Source organism: Ranitomeya variabilis, chromosome 8 (assembly GCF_051348905.1).
Source record: "Ranitomeya variabilis isolate aRanVar5 chromosome 8, aRanVar5.hap1, whole genome shotgun sequence".
Lineage (NCBI taxonomy): Eukaryota > Metazoa > Chordata > Amphibia > Anura > Dendrobatidae > Ranitomeya > Ranitomeya variabilis.
Window position 1 is genome coordinate 28,552,940 of NC_135239.1, and position 25,095 is coordinate 28,578,034.

At 40.5% G+C, this 25,095-nt stretch overlaps 1 protein-coding gene across 1 annotated transcript in view; it reads right to left on the reverse strand.

The window, feature by feature from the left end:
* Positions 1 to 25,095, reverse strand: part of COL24A1 (collagen type XXIV alpha 1 chain) — a 256,293-nt gene that overhangs the window by 131,354 nt on the left and 99,844 nt on the right. The window contains exons 9-14 of the mRNA XM_077278882.1: positions 22,702 to 22,755; positions 20,182 to 20,226; positions 16,770 to 16,823; positions 16,579 to 16,623; positions 6,860 to 6,913; positions 5,665 to 5,709 (exon numbers count right to left, since the gene is read on the reverse strand). Of these exons, the coding sequence (XP_077134997.1) occupies positions 5,665 to 5,709; positions 6,860 to 6,913; positions 16,579 to 16,623; positions 16,770 to 16,823; positions 20,182 to 20,226; positions 22,702 to 22,755 (297 nt within the window). The remainder of the gene's footprint in view (positions 1 to 5,664; positions 5,710 to 6,859; positions 6,914 to 16,578; positions 16,624 to 16,769; positions 16,824 to 20,181; positions 20,227 to 22,701; positions 22,756 to 25,095) is intronic.

Sequence of the window (25,095 nt, forward strand, 5' to 3'; positions counted from 1 at the left end):
TCAGGTGACAGATTACCAGGTTCTCAGTCCTCCAAACACGAAACTAGTCGGGTCCCGAAGCTAGCCATAAACTGAGACTAAAGTAGCTGAGGTCAGTCCAGGACAGGAGACCAAAAAGTTTCCAAAACTGAAAAGTAGTCACACGACTTCAAAATCACTCCAAAAGCCAAGGAGCTTCATTAAAATATATTCTGAATATATTTTATTTCAGTACTTAAGTAAAGACCAAGACAACAATTTGGCTTAAAGGGAATTTGTCAGCAGGTTTTTGCTATGTAATTTGAGAGCAGCCCAATGTGGGGGCAGAGATCCTGATTCCTGCGATGTGTCTCTTACTGGGCTGTGTTTTGCTGTTTCAATACAATTCAGTGTTTTATCAGCAGAAGATTATCACTACAGGTCTTGTGCCTCCTAGTCCAACCGCGTCCCCACCACTGATTAGAAGATTTCAGTCAATACACAGTGTACACAGAAAGCGTCCAATCAGTGGTGTGGGCGGGGTTATACAGGGTTCAGCATTCCGAGCTCTGCTATATCTGCAGCAGAGAAATCTGTGATTCCATCATAAATGCTGCACCCAGTAATCTAAGTGATACATCACTGGAATCAGGGTCTATGTCCCCACCTTATGCTGATGTAAAAAAAATCTGGTGAGGGATTCCCTTTCATAAATTCACAAAGCTTAGGGATACTTTAACACTAAATATACCACTTCCCACTGAAAACACAATTTATGTCAATACTAAGTTTTTTTTCAAAATATACTTTATCCCACTAAACACATTTATTAAATCTCCACAGGATAGTTGGAAAATGTGAGATCACTGGGGTCAAACTACCAGTATTCTAACCAGTCTCAAAGGTAGGACCCCCAGTGATCATGCATTTATCATCTATCCTGTGAAGACATAAGACATGTATTTAGTGGGGTAGTTTGGATTTACTTTGGATTATCACTAGTCAAATGCAAGTTTAAGCATTGTATAGGTCAAACTTACAAATGTGTCCTTCATTAACTTCAACATGATATCCTGAGATGTATGGGGTGGGGGTATTTAATGTGAAAAAAATGTATGCGTCTGACTGTCATCCATCAACCCTCTGACAGGCTCTCATGTTCAAAAGAAATGTACGTGCTGTGTATACATTTTTTTACTGTATGGTATAATGACAAATTGTATAAGTTATCTGCCACAAGATTTCACAGTACAAACTACATATATTATTAAATAGATATCTTAGATATGATGATACTGGTATACTTACTTTGAAAATCCATTTAAGAATGTCTGTATAATGCATTTTGGAAGTATAAACTTAAATTTCCACCCACCAAGCCTGATTGATAGCTCCTCAATGTCCCTCCTATCTGCTGTTCAATTTCCACCCACATAGCCTGATTGACAGCTCCTCAGTGTCCCTCCTCCCTGCTGTTCAATTTCCACCCACCAAGCCTGATTGACAGCTCCTCAATATCCCTCCTCCCTGCTGCTCAATTTCCACCCACCAAGCCTGATTGACAGCTCCCTAGTGTCCCCCTCCCTGCTGCTCAATTTCCACCCAGCAAGCCTGATTGACAGCTCCTCAGTGTCCCCCTCCCTGCTGCTCAATTTCCACCCACCAAGCCTGATTGACAGTGCCTCAATGTCCCTCCTCCCTGCTGCTCAATTTCCACCCACCAAGCCTGATTGACAACTCCTCAGTATCCCTCCTCCCAGCTGCTAAATTTCCACCCACCAAGCCTGATTGACAGCTCCTCAGTATCCCTCCTCCCTGCTGCTAAATTTCCACCCACCAAGCCTGATTGACAGCTCCTCAGTATCCCTCCTCCCAGCTGCTAAATTTCCACCCACCAAGCCTGATTGACAGCTCCTCAGTATCCCACCTCCCTGCTGCTCAGTTTCCACCCACCAAGCCTGATTGACAGGTCCTCACTATTCCCCTCCCTGCTCCTCTATTTCCACCCACCAAGCCTGAATGACAGCTCCCCAGTGTCCCTCCTCCCTGCTGCTGAGTTTGTACCCACAGAGCCTGACTGACAGCTCCTCGGTGTCCCTCTTTCCAGCTGCTGAAATCTCACTGCTCAGTACAAGCTGCAGCTGTCACTCAGGCTGGGTGGACAGAGACTGACTACTGTACGCTCTGAGATACATGATGGCTATCTTAATATCAGGATTATACTGTCAATCTAACATGGATTTTAAAAGCAAGTACATCAGACTCATCAAGTTGATCTTTCTGTAAGACCTCCTTTAGAAGTCCATACCTGAAGAAAGGGACTCATTTTTATCAATATTTTGAGTCAGAGCTTTATCGGTGTGTTAATTTTACTTTTTACCATCACTGCTTTATCAGTGATTTTCTCATATGATGAAAAAAAATAAAATTTCCAAAGTTTCTTCTACCCTTTACAATGTAAAAAATAGCAGATGGAGTGTACATAGATGGCATTGACACGGTCCGTACGAAAACAAGGACATGTGAACAGCACCATAGACTATAATGGGTACATGTTCTCTCTGCAAAAAGCATGAATTGTGCAAAGTGTGTGAAAAGCGGATGTCTGAATGAGGCCTAATACAGATGGAACATGGTCCGGTACTGATCAGCCAATAGGTGGCGCTGCTGAGCCTCCTCATTACTCCGCCGCAGCTGCTGACTAAGGCGTTTCTTCCAATGTGTGCGATAGAAACATATGTGATATTTTGGAAAGCTAAGAGTTTTCTTGTGGCACCAGAAAAATAAATAACTGAAGTTTTTACAAGTTTGCATATAAGTGAATGAATGTGAGAGTCCCTGTGCAGATCCATCACACGTGCAGCGGATCCGCACAGGGCTTATCCTTGCTGTGTCCGCTGTACCAGAATATTTTCTGCCATGGCACTAAAAATCAGTGGAAAAAAATGTCATATGCTTGTAAACGGGGTTAAAGAAATCGCATTCACATGCAAGAGATTCTGATTTTGCAATGATTTTGATGCATAATCTAAAATCATCCATTAGGGGGTGATGTAAGAGTAAAACAACAGGTAATTATCGGCTATGTCTGCCCTTGAATCAATCTACATTCATCACAGTAAACTTATCACTATAGAGGTAGGAGTTGCAAGTGGCGGCTGCCCCTGGGGTGGCCCATAGGTCCATCTGTCCCATAAGACACCAGTATTAAAAATGGCACATGGTAAAGAGGAGACCCTGTTACAGATTTAGCCATGGGGCCCAGAAGTTTGCCAAAAATTGAAAGTACGCCAAAGCCTCCAGCTGCCCAGACAAATGTGTATGGCCCTACTGATGTATTCACTGCTGTGCTGTCACACACTATTTTTGCAGTTTTTTTTATTGTTTTATGGCTTTCTTTCCCTATCTCCATTGAACTGTGATGTCCTCTTACTATCCAGATTCACAAGCTGCTGCATTCCCTGCCTCAGCTTTTATACAGGCTATGATAGTCTCTCCTGATGAGCTGTGCAATATTATGTAATGTCATAGCTCCAAAGTATTATGACAAAACCTGCCCGAAGCCATGTGTTCCTTCTCTGGCTGATGCAATCTTCTGAAATGTGTAATTTAGCTGCAGACATTTTTAACGATTAGCAAAAGAGGCGATGTGCAAATTGATAGAATTTTGGCGACGCCAGTGAATTTCTAAAAATTCCACGCAAGTTCGATTTGCATTGATTGGAGTAACTCATCTCTAGTAACCACTAATAAAAGTTACTTTCAAAGAAGATGTCTGGGAGGTGAATATGGGGTTGCGAACAGGATTCTGCTTCAATTATGAATTATTGGGCTCCTGATTTACCAATTCCGGTCAATGACAAGAGAAATAAGACAGACGCTCTGAGATTTCAGAGTCCAAATGGTGATCTAATATTTCTTGCCATTGAAAGAAGAAAAAAGATAGTAAACTTAATGAAATGAGAATGTTTTATTCCTACTTACCCCTAAACGGGGTCTCTGAATCCCCCTGGTGTTATATAAAAGCCTTTACTGAGTGATTCCAAGCACCCCCCCCCTCCCGTTCATCAGATTCTTGGCACTTTGCGGGGTCAATATGGAGATGGAGTATTTATTTCACAAGCCGTTCAGATTCGGTAGCCGAGAACTGTGGCTAACGCTCTACAATAAATCACGGGGCTCTTAAGATCTACAGCTGGGATAGCGGCTTAGTGTTGGCAGCTCGGTAACGCTCTATTGTCTAAAACCAAAATGTTCCAGGCTGATTTGTGTCAATTGTCCAACAAGCGAAAAAGGCGGAATGCCAACTGGCAAGACTCGCTGTAGACAGGAAGAGGGACGTTATTTTGTGAAAGATCTTCTAAGGAGCAGGTGGGACACCAACAATGAGCATTGGAAAGCTTCAGAGAAAGTGTGAAACATTTCAATGTGATGCCTACTACGGGGCGTCAGGTTCGGTTTTCTAGAGGGATTTCTATCAGCTTTCATGTAGGATAGATCTCATAATATGGATAATTTAAAGAGGTTTTCTAGTTTAGGGAAACCCCTGTTTCCCGGCTGCAATTAAGTAAAGCTCCTTTATGGGAAGGACGTTGACCGTAGGTTGCACTGGAAAGAGTTTCCTTCCTCAGATTCATTGATGGTGACCAATAGTCACACAGGAGATAATTTGCACAACTTGAAAAGAGAAAAAGTTATCACCGCACTTAATAAATAAATTATGGCCTTGTCTAGTGCTGCGAACCCACACAAAGCATCCAAAGAAAAAAATGACGTTGAATAGGCACACCTTGATAAAATGTTCAAGCTTTATTTCATATCCAAAAGGTTAAAAGTTCTACATGATGAGCACTCTGAATGTGTCTTATTATTATCATGCGGAACTTTTAACCCTTTGGATATGAAATAAAGCTTGAAAATTTTATTGGGATGCGCCAATCCTACGTCATTTTTTTCTTGATATCGGATAATTTGCATACTTGTATGCATGGAGCATTGGCTGTAAGGCAATAAATCAGCTGCTGTCAATAGCACCTGGCATCCAGAGCACTTGGCTAAGACTTCAGGCAAGTGGCCTGTACATATGGCAAGTTCCACATCCAACTATGTCCACATCTGCAGTGTGCGGACAAACTTTTAAGTGCATGGTGGTTCACAGAGCCAATTTTTGTAGTGTTTGGTGCACCCCCCAGGGCATTATTACCTTCAAATGGGCACACAGGGGAAAGTATTACTTTCAATTAAGCAATGCTTTTCAATGAGAACCAGTCCTGCCAGAACTAGGTGTTCTATGAGTGCACTATACTTGGTGTTAGCTTATCATTTGTGGTCACACACGATGGAAGATCATAACAAAATCTTCCCAGGAATGACAGTGCTTGTACGGAATCTCAGGTCATAGAGAAGACCGACTGGGTGAGAAAAGAGTGAGAGAGGCCGGAGAGCTGAAATTGCAGGGATAAGCCCCCCGCACTGGCAAATCATTTACCTAAAAATTTGCCAATGGATTTCTATAAAAAGATGACATTGACTCATTAAACAAAGATATGGACGGAATCACCATTTGCAGGGACTTTACATAGATGACATTAGTTTGGGGTCTAAAAACCGGCTGAAAGGTTCCCTTTAAAAAGTTGGCAGAAACAACATTTTATTCATTTACATAATAAAATACGGTGCTATAGAGCTGCAAAAAGCTATACTTACTCTCAAGCCTGGAAAGCCAGCAGGTCCCGCACTACCAAGCGTTCCCTGTAAAATAACGTGAGACATCAGAGTGATCATGCAGATTAAGGATACAGTCAGACGGCTGCATAAATCAGACCGAGATCAGACCCCAACGTTCGGACTGGCCGTCGGCTCTCCCGACAAGAGCCTGACAGCTGCATAGAAATACATGAAGCTGTCATGCTTGGGTAGGTATAGCCGCCGGCCAGTCCATGCATTGGTCCGATTTATATGGCCGCCTGACTGCACCGTGCCTATAATTAAGAACTTTATCACATTTATTTTAGTCTTACTTTTCATGGTTTTATTGTGCCGTTTTGCTAAAGAGTTTTCCTCAACATCTTCGAGTTTAAAAGACCCAAACATTTTGGTAAATTATGGCTAGGCTACGTAAATGTATCTGTTCTACAAATATTTCCAAAAGTACATTCTAAAATATTGAATCAATCCCATTGTGATTCCCTTCTCATTATAATATTTATATGGTTATGTGAGCCAAGGAGCACACATATATAGTTTTTTTTTTTTACACAATACAACCCATATAATATATGGAAAACACATATGGACGAACGCAGACAAAAATAAAAATCCAAATAAAAAATAAAAAAGATGTAATAAAAAGTTAATTTTCTAATTGCCAGTAACGTAACAAAATATGCAACCTGCAAAAAAATCCCATCTGTAATGTCAACGATGCGTTAGAAGGGCTCCTGTTAATGAGCACGCAACGCCGTCAGTGCAGAAAAGGATTACATTAGGATGATCACAAGTAAAGCTGCTTTTGATGAACGAGCCTATATTCCATTTCTCTGATTACTGCGCAGTTAACGATTGGGAGGAACATGTACCTTAGGGCTTAAAATCTGCAGGGAAATATGACGTTAAAGTGAACCATATTTTGTTAGAAAGAAACAGCATGGATGATTTACGGGACGCCGGTAACTGTTTGGGTTTATGATGATGACAAGGGTCTGTAATAGGACTGGACCACCGTCACGCTGACGTGATAAATCATTGCGTATTTTCATCTTTTTACATCAGTTTTCAGTGTAATATGCTCACTTTTCCTCTGGACATGTAGTTGTAAAAAAAGAGTTTTGCACACGCTCTTTGACTTTATCATTGCGGTTGATGGTTCTGTACAGCGTTACTTAACCAGTCATTAACTTACTGGACTTCCATCTGGACCGTGAGGACCCCTATCACCAACATCTCCGAGGAAACCCTGTTGCAAATAAAAAACAAAACTTATTAAAAATGTGTGCAGAAAGAAAGACAAGCCCAATAACATAACATATAAGACGTAACGCAAGCAGCGAGTGATTAGTGCACGTCTTTTACACTTTTGGTCCCTTTTTTTTCTCTTTCAACAAAGCATGCTCTGGTTATATTGTTGTTTTCAATGCATTTTTTACAGGTTTCTCTATAGGAAAAAAATAATCAAAAAAGGCATGTCTGTATAACCCCTCCCCCACATTTTTAAAATTCTTTAAAAAAAAAAAGTATAATAATCATGGCGCTTTTACAAAGTCAGAAAGATACTGAGCACTGTATGCGAAGCGAAAAATATTTCACAAGTAATGTTTTAGTCTTCCTTATTCTTGACTGTTGTTTTATGTTTCCAAATGTCAATTTAAGTCATTAGTCGTTTATGAAAACCTCTACAGACGAAGTTTCTTTATGTTTATAAACGTCAATTTAAAGTCATTAGTCGTTTATGAAAACCTCTACAGGCGTTGTGGGGCGTTTTTAAGTTGCATTTGTGCACATCATGCTTTAGACGTGTTTTTTGCCATAGGCTTCCTTTGTCTTCCTTTTTCTTGGCTGGTGTGCCTTAATTTGGCCAGATGTCAATTTAAAGTCTATAGTGCTTAATGAAACTCTATGCAAAGTGATTATGTTTGTTTGTTTACTTTTCAGGGGTGTTTTAAGTTGCATTTGTGCACACCATGCTTTAGGCATGTTTTTTGCCATAGGCTTCCTTTGACGAAAAATGGAAGCGAAACCCTTTGTTTAAAGTGTTAGCACAGGTTCCCACATTGGCAAAATGCAGCTGAATTTCTACTGCATTTTCTTGTGTGGAATATCTGCCTTTTTTTTACAATTCAAGCAAAGTGGATGTAATATCTGCAAACTCATCCATTATGGCTATGTTTCCACGATGAATATTTGATGAGTTGCTATACATGGTAAAAATGCTGTACAGAAAAAAAAAAGGATTAAATAAATGAAAAAGGCAATAAAAAATGCAACAAAATAATGCAATAAACAGTGTGGATTACTAACGGGTATTTTTCATGATGACACCTATGGATAACTTGAGGAAAATGCACATTTTTTTGTTTTTCAATTTGTGGTCTCTCAAGAAAAAAAATGTGTAAAAAAAAAAAAGATACAATTTTTATGCAAAAACCCTCTTATTATACTAGTGGCAGTAAATACGAGACTTTTTTTACTGAAGATTTTTTTCAGATTGTGATTTTCACACAATTCAGAACTTTAGATCAGTCAAGTGTAAACTTTATACTTTTAGCCATATGGAAATTTAATTTAAAGCTTTCCGTAGGCGTTGTCCAGCTTTAAGCTATTAGAGCGGGAAAGATAAGTGGCTGCCAGACACATCTGAAGCTGCTTATCTCTATGCGAAACAACATAATTGGACAAGTAAAAATCTAACTGGCTGCGCGCAGAGATTTTGCCCAATATTGGGGAAATCAGAGGAATTTGGCAAAATAAATGCACGTAAACTCTCAGCAATGAAGGCACGGCGAGTGTCATCGGCAGCATGTGAGTTGCATTCATTTGCTTCCTGTCTCTGGGCTGCACATTGGAGATTACATCACTGTATTTGCTTTGATAGGGCTGAATGTAATGTGCAGCCTGTGAACAGCTGTCGCCGCCATACAAATATACAGAGGAGGTCAGTTTGTCAGATGTGGATAATCGGAGGAATTAGTTGAGGAGACCAGAATTGCTGTATTCACATTAGACCTGAATTACTACTGTAAGTAATGAAAAAAAAGATGAATTAATAAGAAAAATTAATATTAGCATTGCTCAGTTCAGATTGACTTTTATCTTTCCCTACAGCATCTCTACTGGGAAAATAAAGAATTATAGTCCGGGTATAGAAAAAAAAAAGTGAAGTATTTATGTTGAACTTTTGGCAATTATTTTCAAGGGAGGAAAAGATGACAGATTAAGCCTTGGTGATTTTTTTAGGCCACATTATATCAATTCCCCATCCATATTGATAACACTGAAAGACAGATCTATTAGTATATATCTCAATAACCAGGGTAAAGGGATTGTGTGGGATTTTAAGAAAGACAGGACTATTCCAAAGGCACCTCTGGTGGATCCCGCTGACCCTGTATGCCATTCGCATGACCACTGCAGCCCATCACTGTCTGCAGCAGTCATGTGCCGTCCATGATAACATCACTACTGAGGCCAGCGATTAGTGGTCCTGGTCACGTTAATGATTTGCTCTTTAGTCATTTTTGCAGGCGGATTTAGCTGCACAAGTGCTGTGAAAATCCACAACATAAACCATGGTGCTTCGGTTGTCAAATGCGCCACTCCGGTCAGTCTACGCTGAGCTTTGTGGAACCTCATCCACAATGCTGGTCCCTTAATACAATGCAAGTCTTCATCCTCTGGACATCTGGACTTCTGTAAAAATAGATTCTGGACAGTTCCTTTAAGACCTTCGCCTTGGATGAAAATGATTGCACGAAGAACCATAGAACTAGTCTATATCTTTGGCAGGAGGCTTAAATAGCAGAAAGTCTTAACCAGATTACTTTTTTTGTTTCACGTTCTTACAACGATTTCTTCTTCACTTTTAACACAATATTGTCTATTTGACTGTTAATCCCAGATACTCCCAGGGGCCATAACATTAAAACAAGATGTGCACTCCGATGTATAGCCTCAGCCCACAAATTAGCTGCTTCCATTGTGTTTCCGATGACCTAAATGCATTTCTCACACTCCAACAGCCCTGACCTCACCTCCAACTCCTACTTATGTATTTGTATACAGAACAGAGTGATTCAGGGGAGTGACAAGTAACATATTCCTGCAGATGCTGAAATTTGGGCTGGTCGGAGTTGAAGTCCATGCTGTAGCTTCTTGAGGCCGAGATCACTCCAGACAACAACGCAAATGATTTTATAAGAAGAGACAACCATGTCAAACTTGCTAATTGGATTGACCCTTGGCCTCCCTCCCATGCCAATCATGGAATATAGAGTCCTGGACAATGAATTCGGCTACCAAAAGCATTGTTTTGGCTCGTTTAGTTTGCATTACAATTCTCATTTTCATGACCATGGAAAAGGCATTTGGCTCAAGACCCCTTTACAATAAACTATCCCTCTACTGTGATCCCCGGTGATCTACTGTAATTTGCACAAATTTTCTTGGTGTATCAATAACATTTTGCTATTTTAATGCCGGGGATAATTTTATTAATTGCAAGTCCAAACTCCCTCTTTTAGGGGGTGGCATAGATAAGTGGAAGATCAGGTCTACACAGAAGTGCCTAATCTAAAGATGTGCCAACTTTAGCAAACATTGTGAGCCACTCTGATAAATTTGGACAACTGTGTGATGGACAAAAGCACACACACATAGAGGGGTATCACCTGGTAGAGATAGTGAAGGATGCAATCACCTGGCTGGAGGAGGGAATCTTCTTCCAAATTTATAATACTAGATCAGGATGATAGTACATTGTACAGGCTAAATAAGAAGCATTTTATGTTCCAAAATAGTTCTTTATTGTACCAACGCATTTTAGCACCGCACCAACGCATTTTAGCACCGCACCAGCGCCTTTATCAAGGTTAATAATATTTGGTGTCGAAACGCGTTGGACCAATACAGAACCATTTTGCAACACAAAAGGCTTCTTATTTACCGCAGCACAACCTGTACAATGTGATCTTGTCTTCTTCTACTACTATGATAAAATTGGCACAATAAAGGCAAAATAGCCAAAACTGACTTCTACATTTTTTTTCTCGTGATTAATTTTCCTTAAATGTTTGGTCTCATTACATCAACTCTAGAGGGGAAATTTGGTATTACTTTCATACTTTCATAGGTTGTGTGTGTAATTCGGGACAGGACAGGTCCGTCAGAGTGAGAGACACTCTTTGTAAAGAGCTCTGTACTCTGGCCAAGAGACGAGGGTCCTGGACAGAGGAGATCACCACTAATAACTCAGAATTCCCTTAAAATATATATGGAATTGAGCTTTCTAACAGGGTTCTCTGTAAGAGCACAGCCATGACTGCAGTGGTTAGATGCTTTCCATATGGCAGCATCTTGTCTTTTAGGCTTAGTGGTCCTTTAAGTGCTTCACGAGAGGCAGGACAGCTGTGGTCTACAAGCGCTACTGTTGTGCGACACACCTAGATCTGCATTCTTAGTTATAGCTCCTTAAATCTTTTATGTGAAAACAAATCATTGATTTTTGGCAATGTCTGAATCACACTGCTGAGTTCATGAACTAAGGTGAAGCCTTTATATAAACCATGTGTGCCGCTAACTCAAGTTCTGTATTTTTTAATTATGAATGTGTGGGTTTTTTTAGCACAATTTGTATTTGTAAGGACTTGTGTAGTAATTCCACCCACAAGTGGAAATTCTGGATTCGGTGGGATAGCCTCAGTACAAATGGCCTCTAAAGTGTTATATTTGGAAGAACATTGCCAATTTCTCCTCCACCATTGCTCATCTCGCAAGACAATCTTATCTTTTTTTGACAACAATTGGTCTGTAGTACTAAAGGTACCTTCACACTGAACAATTTAACAACGATAACGATAGCGATCCGTGACGTTGCAGCATCCTGGATAGCGATATCGTTGTGTTTGACACGCAGCAGCGATCTGGATCCCGCTGTGATATCGTTGGTCGGAGCTAGAAGGCCAGCACCTTATTTGGTCGTCAGATCGGCGTGTATCGTTGTGTTTGACAGCAAAAGCAACGATGCCTGCAATGCTTTACAATGGTAACCAGGGTAAATATCAGGTTACTAAGCGCAGGGCCACGCTTAGTAACCCGATATTTACCCTGGTTACCATTGTAAAAGTAAAAAAAAAACACTACATACTCACCTTCTGATGTCTGTCACGTCCCCCGGCGTCCGCGTTGCTGCTCAGAGCTTCCTGCACTGAATCAGTGCCGGCCGTAAAGCAGAGCACAGTGGTGATGTCACCGCTCTGCTTTAGGGCCGGCGCTTACACAGTGCAGGGAAGCGGACGCCAGGGGACGCAACAGACACCGTAATGTAAGTATGTAGTGTTTTTTTTTTACATTTACACTGGTAACCAGGGTAAACATCGGGTTTCTAAGCGAGGCCCTGCGCTTAGTAACCCGATGTTTACCCTGGTTACCCGGGGACTTCGGCATCGTTGGTCGCTGGAGAGCTGTCTGTGTGACAGCTCTCCAGCGACGGCACAGCGACGCTGCAGCGATCGGCATCGTTGTCGATATCGCTGCAGCGTCGCTTAATGTGACGGTACCTTTAGGCTGCTCACTGCTAATAGCTTTTTTTGTTTGTGTTTGGGTACTTTCTCACGTGCCATGTTGATGCAGTTTTTAAAGCTGTACAGTGGAGGAGATCTGCTGAAGTTAAGGCTCTTTATGTAACATATGCAGCTCACACAGGGCCGGACTGGCCTTCTGGCAAATGCCAGAAGGGCCTGTCTGGTTGTGGGCTGCACTGTCTGCTACTTAGAATCGGTGTTCTCTAGACACCCATAGTGTTGAGAGTTGTGATGGAGCACAAAGTCGGTGATTCCATCACTTACCCCAGCAGACCTTGGGTATCATTTGAAATATTGGTCTTGTAGTAAATCTTGCTTTCCTCCATCCAGGGTAATATTTGTAATATATACCATCTGGTGCTTGGGCCTGTGTGATTTCAAATGCCAGGGCTGAATTTCAGCCCCAGCCCGTACCTGAGCTCACACATAATATAGACCTCTCATTTTGCTACACCACAGGATTAAAAGTCAATGTAAAAGTTACTAACAGTCTTTAGACATGTATTTAACAGTCCTATGGCAGGCAGTCAGTGGATAACTACATTGGTCTAAAATTCTGTAACAATCTCCGCACCTCTTCTTTACCCCAGGTGCCCGTGTGACTGATTTCTGGACTTTAGTTATAGCAGAGGTCTTTGGTTATGGGCCAGACCCATACATGCCCGAGTTTTATCTGATATTCGGATCTAATTCAAGTCAATGAGTGCCTGGAAATCATCAGACTACACTCGGATGACACAATGGAGAAGATGGAGAAATTTTGTTTTCCATCTTCTCCTCGGTGTGCTCTAATTCTCTCATCAGAGAGAATCGCATCACACTATGCTCACACTCTGATCAGAGTTTGATCAAAGTGTCATTTGCATAATCAGCCCGATTTTCTCAGATGAGAGAGTCTACAGCCGTATGCACCTGCCCTTATCCTTGGGGCCTAACATCTGATTAATTGGACCCAATGGCCACTAATTAGACATTGGTCCTCTAGTTAATTAGGATCTTTGCTTTTAGAATATTTTGATATTATTTATTGGTGAAAGAAATACTTTAGAAACTATTGAAAAACACTTCTCCAGACAATGCTAAGATTATTTTTTTCACTTTATAAGTAGCCCCAAAGTGGTGACCAGAGACCCTGCTACCATTTCAGATGTAGCTGGTAGGAGTCCCGGGCAGAGATGGAGACCTATTGAGAGTGTCAGCCATATGAGAGAGAAGAATCCAATAAGAAATTAGATTATTTAGAAACTTATCAAACATAGTTATTTGTCTTGCCAAAATGCCCATGGGGTACTGAACACTAAACTTACCACAAATTACAGTAGAGGAGCAGTGTTTTGAAGATCATCCAGTTATATAGACTCAAAGCAGACACTTGGGTTCTGCGCCAGCAAAATTACATTACTGATGGAATAACGTGTTCCCACAAATCTTCCAATAACTTGTGCCAGGTAAGAAATTCTTGTCAACCTGTGAACATCTGATCTGTAAAGCCAGTAAATCTGCAGGCATTTCTCCTTGCCCCATAGTTGTCCCTCTTTTTGCCCTGTTGCTCTGACCTCTTGGCGTACAATTACGCAGTGGCCATTTGTATTTGGCTGAAAGAACCTGAGGTTTTTCTTTCAGTCGTCTCTCTCTTTGTAGACCCGAAATGGACAAGTGCTGCTATTCACAGCCTCCATTTATCGCAGATCATTCAATAAAACCTAATGTGTTTGGGATCACATAGCAAACGGGAGGGACGCGGGATACGAAGCCAACGAGTCATTATATTCACAAAAGTAGGCTGAAAAACACATGAAGGCTTCCATCTTTCACATGGAGGTTTTTTTGCACCTTTTTTCTTTTTGGCTTGTAATAAACAGTATGATTTTTATATTTTTTATAAGAATTTTTATGATATTTTTATACATGTGCTTTTTTTTTTTTTTAATACATTTCATTTCTATAGAGAACCATATGGAACAATTCTTCCTCTTTTTTTCATGAGCCATAACTTTTTTTTTTCTAATTTTCCCTCTAAATAGCCAATGGAGGGCTTCTTTTTTTGCAAGATGAGTAGTAGCTGCGAATAAATGGTAGCTTTCATTTCACTATATTATTTGGTAAAACTGTGAAAAAATCCAAGTGGAGTGAAATGGTGCAAAAACAACCAAAAAAACTGTAATTCCGCTTCCGCAATTTGTTCTTACAAAGTCTTTTTCAGGCAGATTCCACCACGGAAACCGTGTGAAAAAAGGTCCAAAAGAATGAACATTTACATTTCTAAGTAAAGGCAACTTGCTGTGCACATGTTCAGGCTTTTGAGTGACTTTTAACCATTATAGGTTTCTAAAACATGACAATCGGTTAATAGAAGTGACTCGACCAGTCTTCTGGCATTTTGCAGATGCTCTGTACTTTACAATGTAAGTCAATGGGAAGGCCCAAAAGACGTCTTTTGGAGCATTTTCCCATCGTAAAAAAAAACGCTTTTAGTTTCTACATTATTCAATGGAGTTAAAAATAATAAATAAACTGAAAATAAGAGTAAAAAAAATACTTTGCAAAAAGTTCCGAAAAAAAAACCCAACTACGGCCAAAACGGTTGGAAAAACGCTCAGGAAACGACTGTAAAAAAAAGTCACAAAAAACTATTCAGGAGAAAAAAAACTACAGTTTACAGAAAGCGTCAGGTTTGCCAGTATTTGGTCTTAAATTTCGGTAATAATAATGCTATAAATTATGTATATGCCCTACAATTACATGCTATTACTTCACCCACAAAATAAATTCTGTATAAGCTGTAGATTTAACAAAATGATTTTTAACTGAAAATTAATTTCTCATATTTTTGCGCCAGAGAAAACTAATTTTTCCAGAAATTCAAAATGAATACTTTAAAAAAAAAATGTTATGGCTTCAGCGGCAGACTTTCTGAATACCATAGTAGTCCATCCACCAAGGGGACCATTTAGTTCTTCTGTGCTTCCTAAACACGTTATCCAGTTACGAGGATCAGGAAAGTGCTGCAATTGGTCGGGTTCCAATTTCATTACACGTCGGAGTTATTTTACCGTGCGTCGCACTACCTATTTCGAGCAGTAAGGCACATGTATGCCTTGTATGACATCATTTGGCCCTGATTATAGAGCTAAGCGCAGGACGCCAGCGGCATAGTAAACATATGGTAATATAAAGTCTCAGAACTTTGCCAAGTTGCAACATTTACAAACTAAATCTTCTTATTGTCCCAGCCAAGTGTCTGACTGTGTGAAAGTAGTAAAGTATAAACTCCCAAGGGCTCATTTTATAAAAGTGTTAGCACAAAATACATGTTCCGCATACCAAGCTGGTCATGAGATTAAAGGGTGAAGAAAAAAAAAATCTGTTTTGAATTCCAGTGCAAAATCTGCATCAAATCCATTGCAAAAATCTGCATGTTTAAGACGTGGTTCACATTAGGCCTTATTTGTGTTCTTTGTTTGCAAATGAGAAAAAAACTGACCCTTTTGCATCATCCGATTTTCATCCTTTTTTTCTCCGTGTGTCCATTTTTACTTTCAGTGTGACGTCCATTTTTCTTGTATGCAAAATAAATACATTTGAAAACTTCTCCTACCGAGATAGCACTGGGAAGACACATGGATGGCACCCGTGAGCTGTCAGTTTTTTTTTTATGTGCCCATTGATTTGAATAGGTGACTTTGCTACGTCACTCGAAACAAAAGTGGACGCCAATGTCTCCAGTTTTGTCCTCAGAAAAGACAGACGTGTGATCAGCACTAGGTCCTCAGAAAACACGGATATGTAATCAGCCCCTTAGATTATAATGGGTGGATGTTCTATCCATGAAAAAAAAACAGAATATGAAAGTGAAAAATGGACGTCTGATTTAGACCTTATGTAAATACCCTGTACTGCAAACTCAGGTTTCCGTCTTTACACACGAGAACAACATTCAGATGAGCCTCGTTGGCGTATCCAGTTATTCCAAAATATGAAACCTTGGACCTCCTTTCTGGCAGCGATTGCCTTTTTTGTTGGACACAATAGCATAGTCTATATCTACCTTGCATTTGTGTCTCACAAAAAGAAACATTCACCGTTGGAAAAGTTTTATCAAAGTCAACAGTTTCATCTTTACAACTCTGTTTGGCTCATTAAAGTGAATGGAGGGGCACGTCTGAATATGGTTTCCTGGTATAAAGATGTAAACCCCCAAGCAGATTGCTTACCAGAGATAATTTACATAATGAGAACCAAGCTTTACAAAGGCTCCTTGTTGGGTTGAAAACATTTTTTTTTTTTTAAAGACCCTATCCAACAAACTTTATTGAAGATCACTCACCGGCCCACCTTTGGGTCCTTTCTTTCCAGCTGGCCCTGGCATACCCTAAGTGGAATAACAAAAATTGCACTTAGGTTTTTATTTTTTTCACTGGTTTTGCAATAAGCTGAAAACTCGAAGACTGCATACCGAGCACCTGTTTAGCGCTCATGTATTTCATTGCACTTTAGATAAGAATAGAACAAACGTACTCGTTCGCCTTCAGGTCCGGGAGGTCCTGGCACCCCAGGTATTCCAATAAAGCCCTAAAATAAATACAGAATTTCTTTTTAAATTACAAGCTTAAACATACAAATATTACACAGTCTACTATCATGGAGCCACTAAAACAACTCCAAATCTTTGAGGGTTGACAACCTGGAGTATGTCAAATCTCCACTGGAAAATACAGAATGGAATACACAGGTCATGTATGAAAATATCCTGGAGGTATAGAAAGAAACATCTGCTGGGCGAGTGGACTTGTTCAATGTGTATTATTCATATGGGAGATATGTCACAAAAAGAATTATTTCACCAGGTAATGTCTGCTGTGGTTTTTTGAAGCTGCCAAGCTCGGGGCAGATATGAAATGTTAATCGTCACTTGTAGACAACTTCCCCCCCATACAAATATGTTACTAAGCCTCTCGATGGAGAATAATCCTTCTCCGTCCACAATGTGATTGTTGTGTTTGTACATGCAGAATCCAGGGCTGCCATAACTTGCTCAGGTTTCCGTTCTTCGTGTAGTGTTAACTAATCCGGTGATTGACAACTCACTTGTGTCGTAAGGGTGGCAAAGTGCGATGTGTAACCGTGATTAATTTGTTGCACTGGAGATTAGTCAGCAAGGTTGAGGTTCTTTATGTGTTCCCGTCTGTGTCTGCTCGGTGACTTGCTCCCTTCTTACTAAGAAAATGACTAACAGTTGGTATTTATGATATAAGAACAAATGTATATTAAAGTACACCTGTCACTTATACCTATTTTTTAGCGACGGGAATGTAGGAGATTCACCAAGATCCAGTGACATCTCCCAGGGTCCATGTTCCTCTGGTGTATTGTAGGATGATATAAAAAATGGTAAATGGGCTAAGAGGTTGAGTTGGGCATATAAAGTGTACCCAGTAGGTACGGGGGTCCACAGAGACCTTAAAAGCAGATAGCACTTACCTAAATTGCACCCAAGAGACTAAACTAATTAATTTCTTAGCTCGCTAATTGCTGGTAGGTTTTTAGAGAGATTAAAGGGGTTTCTAATGGGAATACAATGGCCCATATACTGGTCAAGGGCTCTCTACTTTCTGCATCTGCCCCTGTTAAGTTAATCTGATGCCTGGTTAGGCAATAGAGAGGTGAATCTACAGAGTTCGGGTCCATCCAATGAGGTCACCTTGCCATATGTGGCAATAGCTATAGAAGTCCTGGCCCTGTCCTATGTTTTCTGTATTGCTCTTGCTAAATGGTACAACAATGTGCAAAGGCTTCATAGGGTGCGTTGTATGACCAAGAAGAGGCCTCGAGAACTAAACATCACCAGATCCGAACTGAAATGGGTCAAAGAAGAAAAGTGGAAAAAAATATTTCATAAATCGATCTCCTTCTTCATCTGAAATGTTCTTTTCTCCAACACAATTACGCCCAATACCTGGTGTAGCTACATCAATACAGAACTCCTAACCCATGTCTTCTAAAGGTCCTCTTCAAGTCCACTTGTATAGTAATCACTAAGAAACCTGGGATCAGTAGCCATCTTGCTCCATCTCCAGTGCTAGACCGGAAGTTTTTACAGTTAAAGGGGTATTCCCATCTCCAAGATCCTATCCCAATATGTAGTAGGTGTAATAAAAATAATATTAGCAAAAACCTCCAATTAGAAATGTAGTATAAGTCTTCCGATTCGCTATATCTCTTTCCTCATGTGAAGGCATTGCAGTAGCTTAGGTATCCATGGTTATGACCACTAGCATCTAGCTAACTCACTATATGAGTGGTCGTAACCATGGATACCTAATGCAATGCCTGCACATGAAAGAGATATAGAGAATCAGAAGAACTATACTACATTTTTAATTGGAGGTATTTGCTAATATTATTATTATTACACCTACTACATATTGAGATAGGATCTTGGAGATGGGAATACCCCTTAAAGTATAAACATGATGCTCTGCGCCAGTGTGAATGATATATCTATATTGTAATAACAGTATGGAGATATGGTGGTCTCACGTAAGCACAATGTCCTCCGTTGCACAGAAGGGTCTGAAAACTCTTGACACCTACTTGATGAACAATGTGGTCCGAAGGATTCCCAGCTGTGCAACTACAAATGTATATAAATACTTTATTCACTAAAGGCAATGGACAATTAAATGGGAATCCTTATCTCAGATGACGATATTTCAAGATCCGTATACAGACCACAATACCCGGACTGACCGCAGGACTCTCGACTCGAACTTACCGCTTCATAGGCTTCAGACGAGGCGCATGTATGGTTGGGAGACCTGCAGTCAGTCCAGGTATTGCGGTCTGTATACGGACTGTCAAATACGCCAGTCTGAACCTAAGTCCACATGAAAGAATTTGTGGTCTGAGTGCTGTCCGTGTGCCCAATCTACTGCAAAAGGACAGCACACGGACCGATGTTAGTCCATATGCTAGTGCACATGGGCAATTGTCCACATTGACCTCAGGTCCACGTGGAAAAATTCACAACATCCGCTAGTCTGTTCTGATTTACGAAATAGTAGGCAGCTCCTGCACCTTTTTGACCATGCGGACAAGCACACGGAGCCAGTTGTGGCCGCAATTTGTGGACAAGACTAGTCAGCGAAGTTCAGCCATATGACTACAATTTGCCATCATTTAATGGTCGTTGCAGGGCAATGCTCCTGTTTCAGGAACCAGCAGAAAAAAAAAACACTCTGAAGGCAAAATAGCCTTAAAATAGAATTTGTAGAGGTCGGACCCCCCAGTGATGGCCCATTCTGGATGGGAATACCCATTACTATTGCAATTAAATTGACACTCCAACTGTGGAGCCCCTTTAAATATTTATATAAACTGCAATTCAGTAAAACCATATTGCCATTTATTTTGATCTTTTCTAGCAATACCCTGAAGTGTCATGGAGAATCTATCCGCAGCCAGTATTCTGATGATCGAACGTACCAGTGACATTTCTAATAGGATCTGATTGCTATTGTTCGTGATCTCGAAATCTGGAGATCCACCTTGAGGACATTGGACTGGCCTGGAAAATTTGTTGCATGCGATCAACTAGTTGAAGATACACATATGATTTTCTGAACATACCGTAATCTTCGGAATCTTTCGTCGGCTTTTTACATCCAAAATGTGCCCCAGGCAGAACAATTATTCTTTTAAATCTTTGTTTTTTTACATTCAGAAACGAGATGGCTTACGCTTTGAAGCAAATATCAATCCCCTTCCTCCTGTCTAATTTCCCATTAAAAATCATAGGTATTTGAATGGAAATATTCCCTTCTTTGTGACATTTCCTTAAGTCAACGTTCTGTAGTTATCAGTCAAAAGGCATCACACATGATCATTACATCTAAACACTTCACACATGCCAAAAAATGCAGCAACTTACTCCAATCCCTTTAGGGCCTGGGATTCCTTCTGGTCCTGCTAAGCCCTGTTATAAAAGATACAGTATGTCAGAGCTTCCTATGGAGACAGTTGTGTTATTCCCTCATGTATACAATGAATATGTCGCCTCTAGTGAAAACCACTAACCCACAAATAGTCTCATCGTTATTAGTTACTCTGGTCGGGGAACACTTCCAGGGTAAGAAACTCCCACACATTTTATTAATTGAAAGTTTGTATCTTATAGCAAGAAAGTTATTGTCAGAAATGTATCTAAAGAACACTTGCTAGCAGCGACATCATATTAGAGGGGTTTAGATTGTATACTTAGTCCTACACATCCGCTTTCAGAATTGTATACTAAGTCCTGCACATCCCCTTTAAGCATTGTATACTAAGTCCTGCACATCCCCTTTAAGCATTGTATACTAAGTCCTGGACTTCCCCTTTAAGCATTGTATACTAAGTCCTGCACATCCCCTTTAAGCATTGTATACTAAGTCCTGGACTTCCCCTTTAAGCATTGTATACTAAGTCCTGCACATCCCCTTTAAGCATTGTATACTAAGTCTTGGACTTCCCCTTTAAGCATTGTATACTAAGTCCAGGACATCCCCTTTAACCATTGTATACTGGAATGTTATGCAACCTTTTAGCTTTTGCACCAGAATTTTGGCATAAAAAAGATTTGAAAAGTTGGAAACTGTTTGTGTGAGGCGATATGCTGTACAAATTTGTAGACATCTATATGTAACAACAGCATCTCAATAATTGACCTGTGCTACAAGCCATATATACAAAATCACACAACCCTATGTACATACAAGGGCTTCTCACTAAATTAGAATGTCATCAAAAAGTGAATTTATTTCAGTTCTTCAATACAAAAAGTGAAACTCATATATTATGTAGAGTCATAACAGACAGAGTGATCTATTTCACGTGTTTATTTCTGTTAATGTTGATGATTATGGCCAATGATAACCCAAAAGTCATTATCTCAGTAAATTAGAATAATTAACAAAAAAACACCTGCAGAGGCTTCCTAAGCATTTAGAAAGGTCCTTTAGTCTGTTTCAGTAGCTCCACAATCATGGGGAAGACTGCTGACCTGACAGATATCCAGAAGGCCGTCATTGACACACTCCACAAGGAGTGTAAGCCACAAAAGGTCATTGCTAAAGAATCTGACTGTTCTGAGTGCTGTATCCAAGCATATTAATGGAAAGTGGAGAGAAAGCGAAAAGTGTGGTAGAAACAGGTGCACAAGCAACCGTGATAACCGCAGCTGTGAAAGGATTGTTAAGAAAAGGCCATTCAAAAATTTGGGGAGATTCACAAGGAGTGGACTGCTGCTGGAGTCATTGCTTCAAGAGCCACCACACACAGACGTATCCAGGACATGGGCTACAAGTGTCACATTCCTTGTGTCCGGCCACTCATGACCAATAGACAACGCCAGAAGCGTCTTACCTGGGCCAAGGAGAAAAAGAACTGGACTGTTGTCAGTGGTCCAAGGTGTTGTTTTCAGATGAAAGTAAATTTTGCATTTCATTTGGAAATCGAAGTCCCAGAGTCTGGAGGAAGAGTGGAGAGGCCACAATCCAAGCTGCTGGAGGTCTACTGTGAAGTCTCCACAATCAGTGATGGTTTGTGGAGCCATGTCATCTGCTGGTGTAGGTCCACTGGGTTTTATCAAGACCAAAGTCAGCGCAGCCGTCTACCAGGAAATGTTAGAGCACTTCATGCTTCCCTCTGCCGACAAGCTTTTTGGAGATGGAGATTTCATTCTCCAGCAGGACTTGGCCCCTGTCCACACGGCCAAAAGTACCAATACCTGGTTTACAAACAACAGTATCACTGGGCTTGATTGGCAGCAAACTCACCTGACCTTAACCCAATAGAGAATCTTTGGAGTATTGTCAAGAGGAAGATGAGAGACACCAGAGCCAACAATGCAGACGAGCTGAAGGCTGCTATCAACATAACAGCTCAGCAGTGCCACAGGCTGATCGCCTCCATGCCACACTGCATTATTGCAGTAATTGATGGAAAAGGAGCCCCGACCAAGTATTGAGTGCATTTACTGAACATACACTTCAGTAGGCCAACATTTCGGATTTTAAAATCATTTTTGCAAGCTGGTGGTATTCTAACTTACTGAGATAATGACTTTTGGGTTTTCATTGGCTGTAAGCCATAATCATCAACATTAACAGAAATAAACACCTGAAATAGATCACTCTGTTTGCAATGACTCTATATAATATATGAGCTTCACTTTTTGTATTGAAGAACTGAAATAAATTAACTTTTTGATGATATTCTAATTTTGTGAGAAGCTCTTGTATGCTCGGCCATTCACTGTTCTCTGAAACTTTCTGAATACGATTTTTGCCTGGATTTCTCATTTTGCCCTCATCTCATATAAAAGTCATATTTAACTATTACAACGCTGCCATTTGTCACACTGTATGGCTGTTCATACTCAGCCCATAATGGTTAAGCATAGTTACTGCACCTGCCTGCCAGGGAAACCGTGTGCCCCTATGTTGCCATCCAACCCAGGAATGCCCTAGAAGGAGAATATAAGAAAATCATAATTACCATTAATGACAACAATGGATTCACTTTGTGTGTAATATGTAGCAGACACCTGGAAAGGAAATGCCATGTTGCAATATGAACAGTTACTGCATCCTGGTTACATGTGGGAACACTTGCTCCTTTCACTGTATCCATTTTATACACTGTGCTTCTAATTACATCCTAATAAAGCCCTGATTAATATAAGAATACCACTGCGCTGAGGACTGGTCATGTGCAAACATTAGAAGGCTGGCATAGGAGATTTCCATTGATTTCTACTCATATTACTTTAATTAGCAATTTTAACTACAAGTTTTTTTTTCCATTTTAGCATATAAAAGTTATTCACTGTGTTATGTTGTGCTTTCCAATATAATATAAAGGAACAATACACGTACGCCTGAAATGCACGCCGTGCTACCTTTCCATTCAAAGTCTATGGTACAGACAGAGAATTGAAGAACAGCGCTCAGCTATCTCCATCAGTCATCTAAATACTAAATAGAGAGGCAATGTGCATGCTAGACCACTACTCAAATCAAAGGGGTCACGGGACCCCCACTCTTGTGATAATTAAGAATTGGCAGTTAACAGGAACAGTGGAGGTCAAGATAAAGTCTGGAAGACCAAGCAATATTTCAGTGAGAGCTGTTCGTAAAATTGCTAGAGAGGCAAATCAGAATGCCAGCTTGACTGCAAAATACCTTCAGGAAAATTTATCAGACTCTGGAGTTGTGGTACTTTTTCTACTGTTCAGAGACACCTGCACAAATTTGGCCTTCATGGAAGAGTCATCAGAAGAAAACCTCTCCTGCATCCTCACCATAAAATTCACCATCAGACGTATACAAAAGAACATCTGAACAAGCCTGATGCATTTTGGAAACAAGTGCTGTTGACCGTTGAGGTTAAAATAGAACTCTTTGGCCATACTGATCAAAGGTATGTGTGGTGTTGTGAAATTGGATTCTGGGCTCCCCCGGTGGCCACTTGTGGAATTGTACTTGTGTGCATCATCCCCTCTGTTCACCTGCTCCTATCAGGATGTGGGAGTCGCTATATAACCTTGCTCCTCTGTCAGTTTCATGCCGGTCAACAATTTAATCAGAAGCCTTCTGTGCATGTTCCTGCTACTAGACAACTCCTAGCTAAGTTGGACTTTTGTCCTTGTGTGTTTTTGCATTTTGTTCCTGTTCACAGCTGCTGTTTCGTTACTGTGTCTGGAAAGCTCTTGTGAGCGGAAATTGCCACTCTGGTGTTATGAGTTAATGCTAGAGTCTTAAAGTAATTTCTGGATGGTGTTTTGATAGGGTTTTCTGCTGACCATGAAAGTGCCCTTTCTGTCTTCATGCTATCTAGTAAGCGGACCTCGATTTTGCTAAACCTATTTTCATACTACGTTTGTCATTTCATCTGAAATCACCGCCAATATATGTGGGGGCCTCTGTCTGCCTTTTGGGAAAATTTCTCTAGAGGTGAGCCAGGACTGTCTTTTCCTCTGCTAGGATTAGGTAGTTCTCCGGCTGGCGCTGGGCATCTAGGGATAAAAAACGTAGGCATGCTACCCGGCCACTTCTAGTTGTGCGGCAGGTTTAGTTCATGGTCAGTATAGTTTCCATCTTCCAAGAGCTAGTTTCATATATGCTGGGCTATGTTCTCTCGCCATTGAGAATCATGACAGTGTGGAGTAAAAAGGGCATAGAATTTCAGGAAAAGAACATCTCGCCAACCATTAAGCATGGGGGTGGATAAATCATGATTTGGGGTTGTGTTGTAGTCAATGGCACGGGGAACATTTCATGGGTAGAGGGAAGAATGGATTAAATGAAAATTCTTGATACAAACATGACACCATCTGGAAAAAAAGCTGAAGTTGAAAAGAGGATGGCTTCTACAAATGGATAATGATCTTAAACACACGTCAAAAACCACAATAGACGACCTCAAAATGATCAAGCTGAAGATTTCACAATGGCCTCACAGTCTCCTGATCAGAACGTCATTGAAAATCTGGCTAGACCTCAAAATAGCAGAGGATGCAAGACGACCCAGGAATCTCACAGAACTGGAATAATTCTCCAAGGAGGATTGGATGAAAATCCATCAAACAAGAATTGAAAGACTCTTGTCTGGCTACAAAAAGCATTTACAAGCCGTGATACTAGCAAAAAGAGGGTGCTACTAGATACTAACTATGCAGCGTGCCCAAACTTTTGCATTTGCCCATTTTCCTTTTTTGTAATTTTTAAAATGTAAAAAATGACTATACATATTTTTTTTTTGCCTAAAATACTAAGGAAATGTGTCATCTTTAACTTTAGGCTTT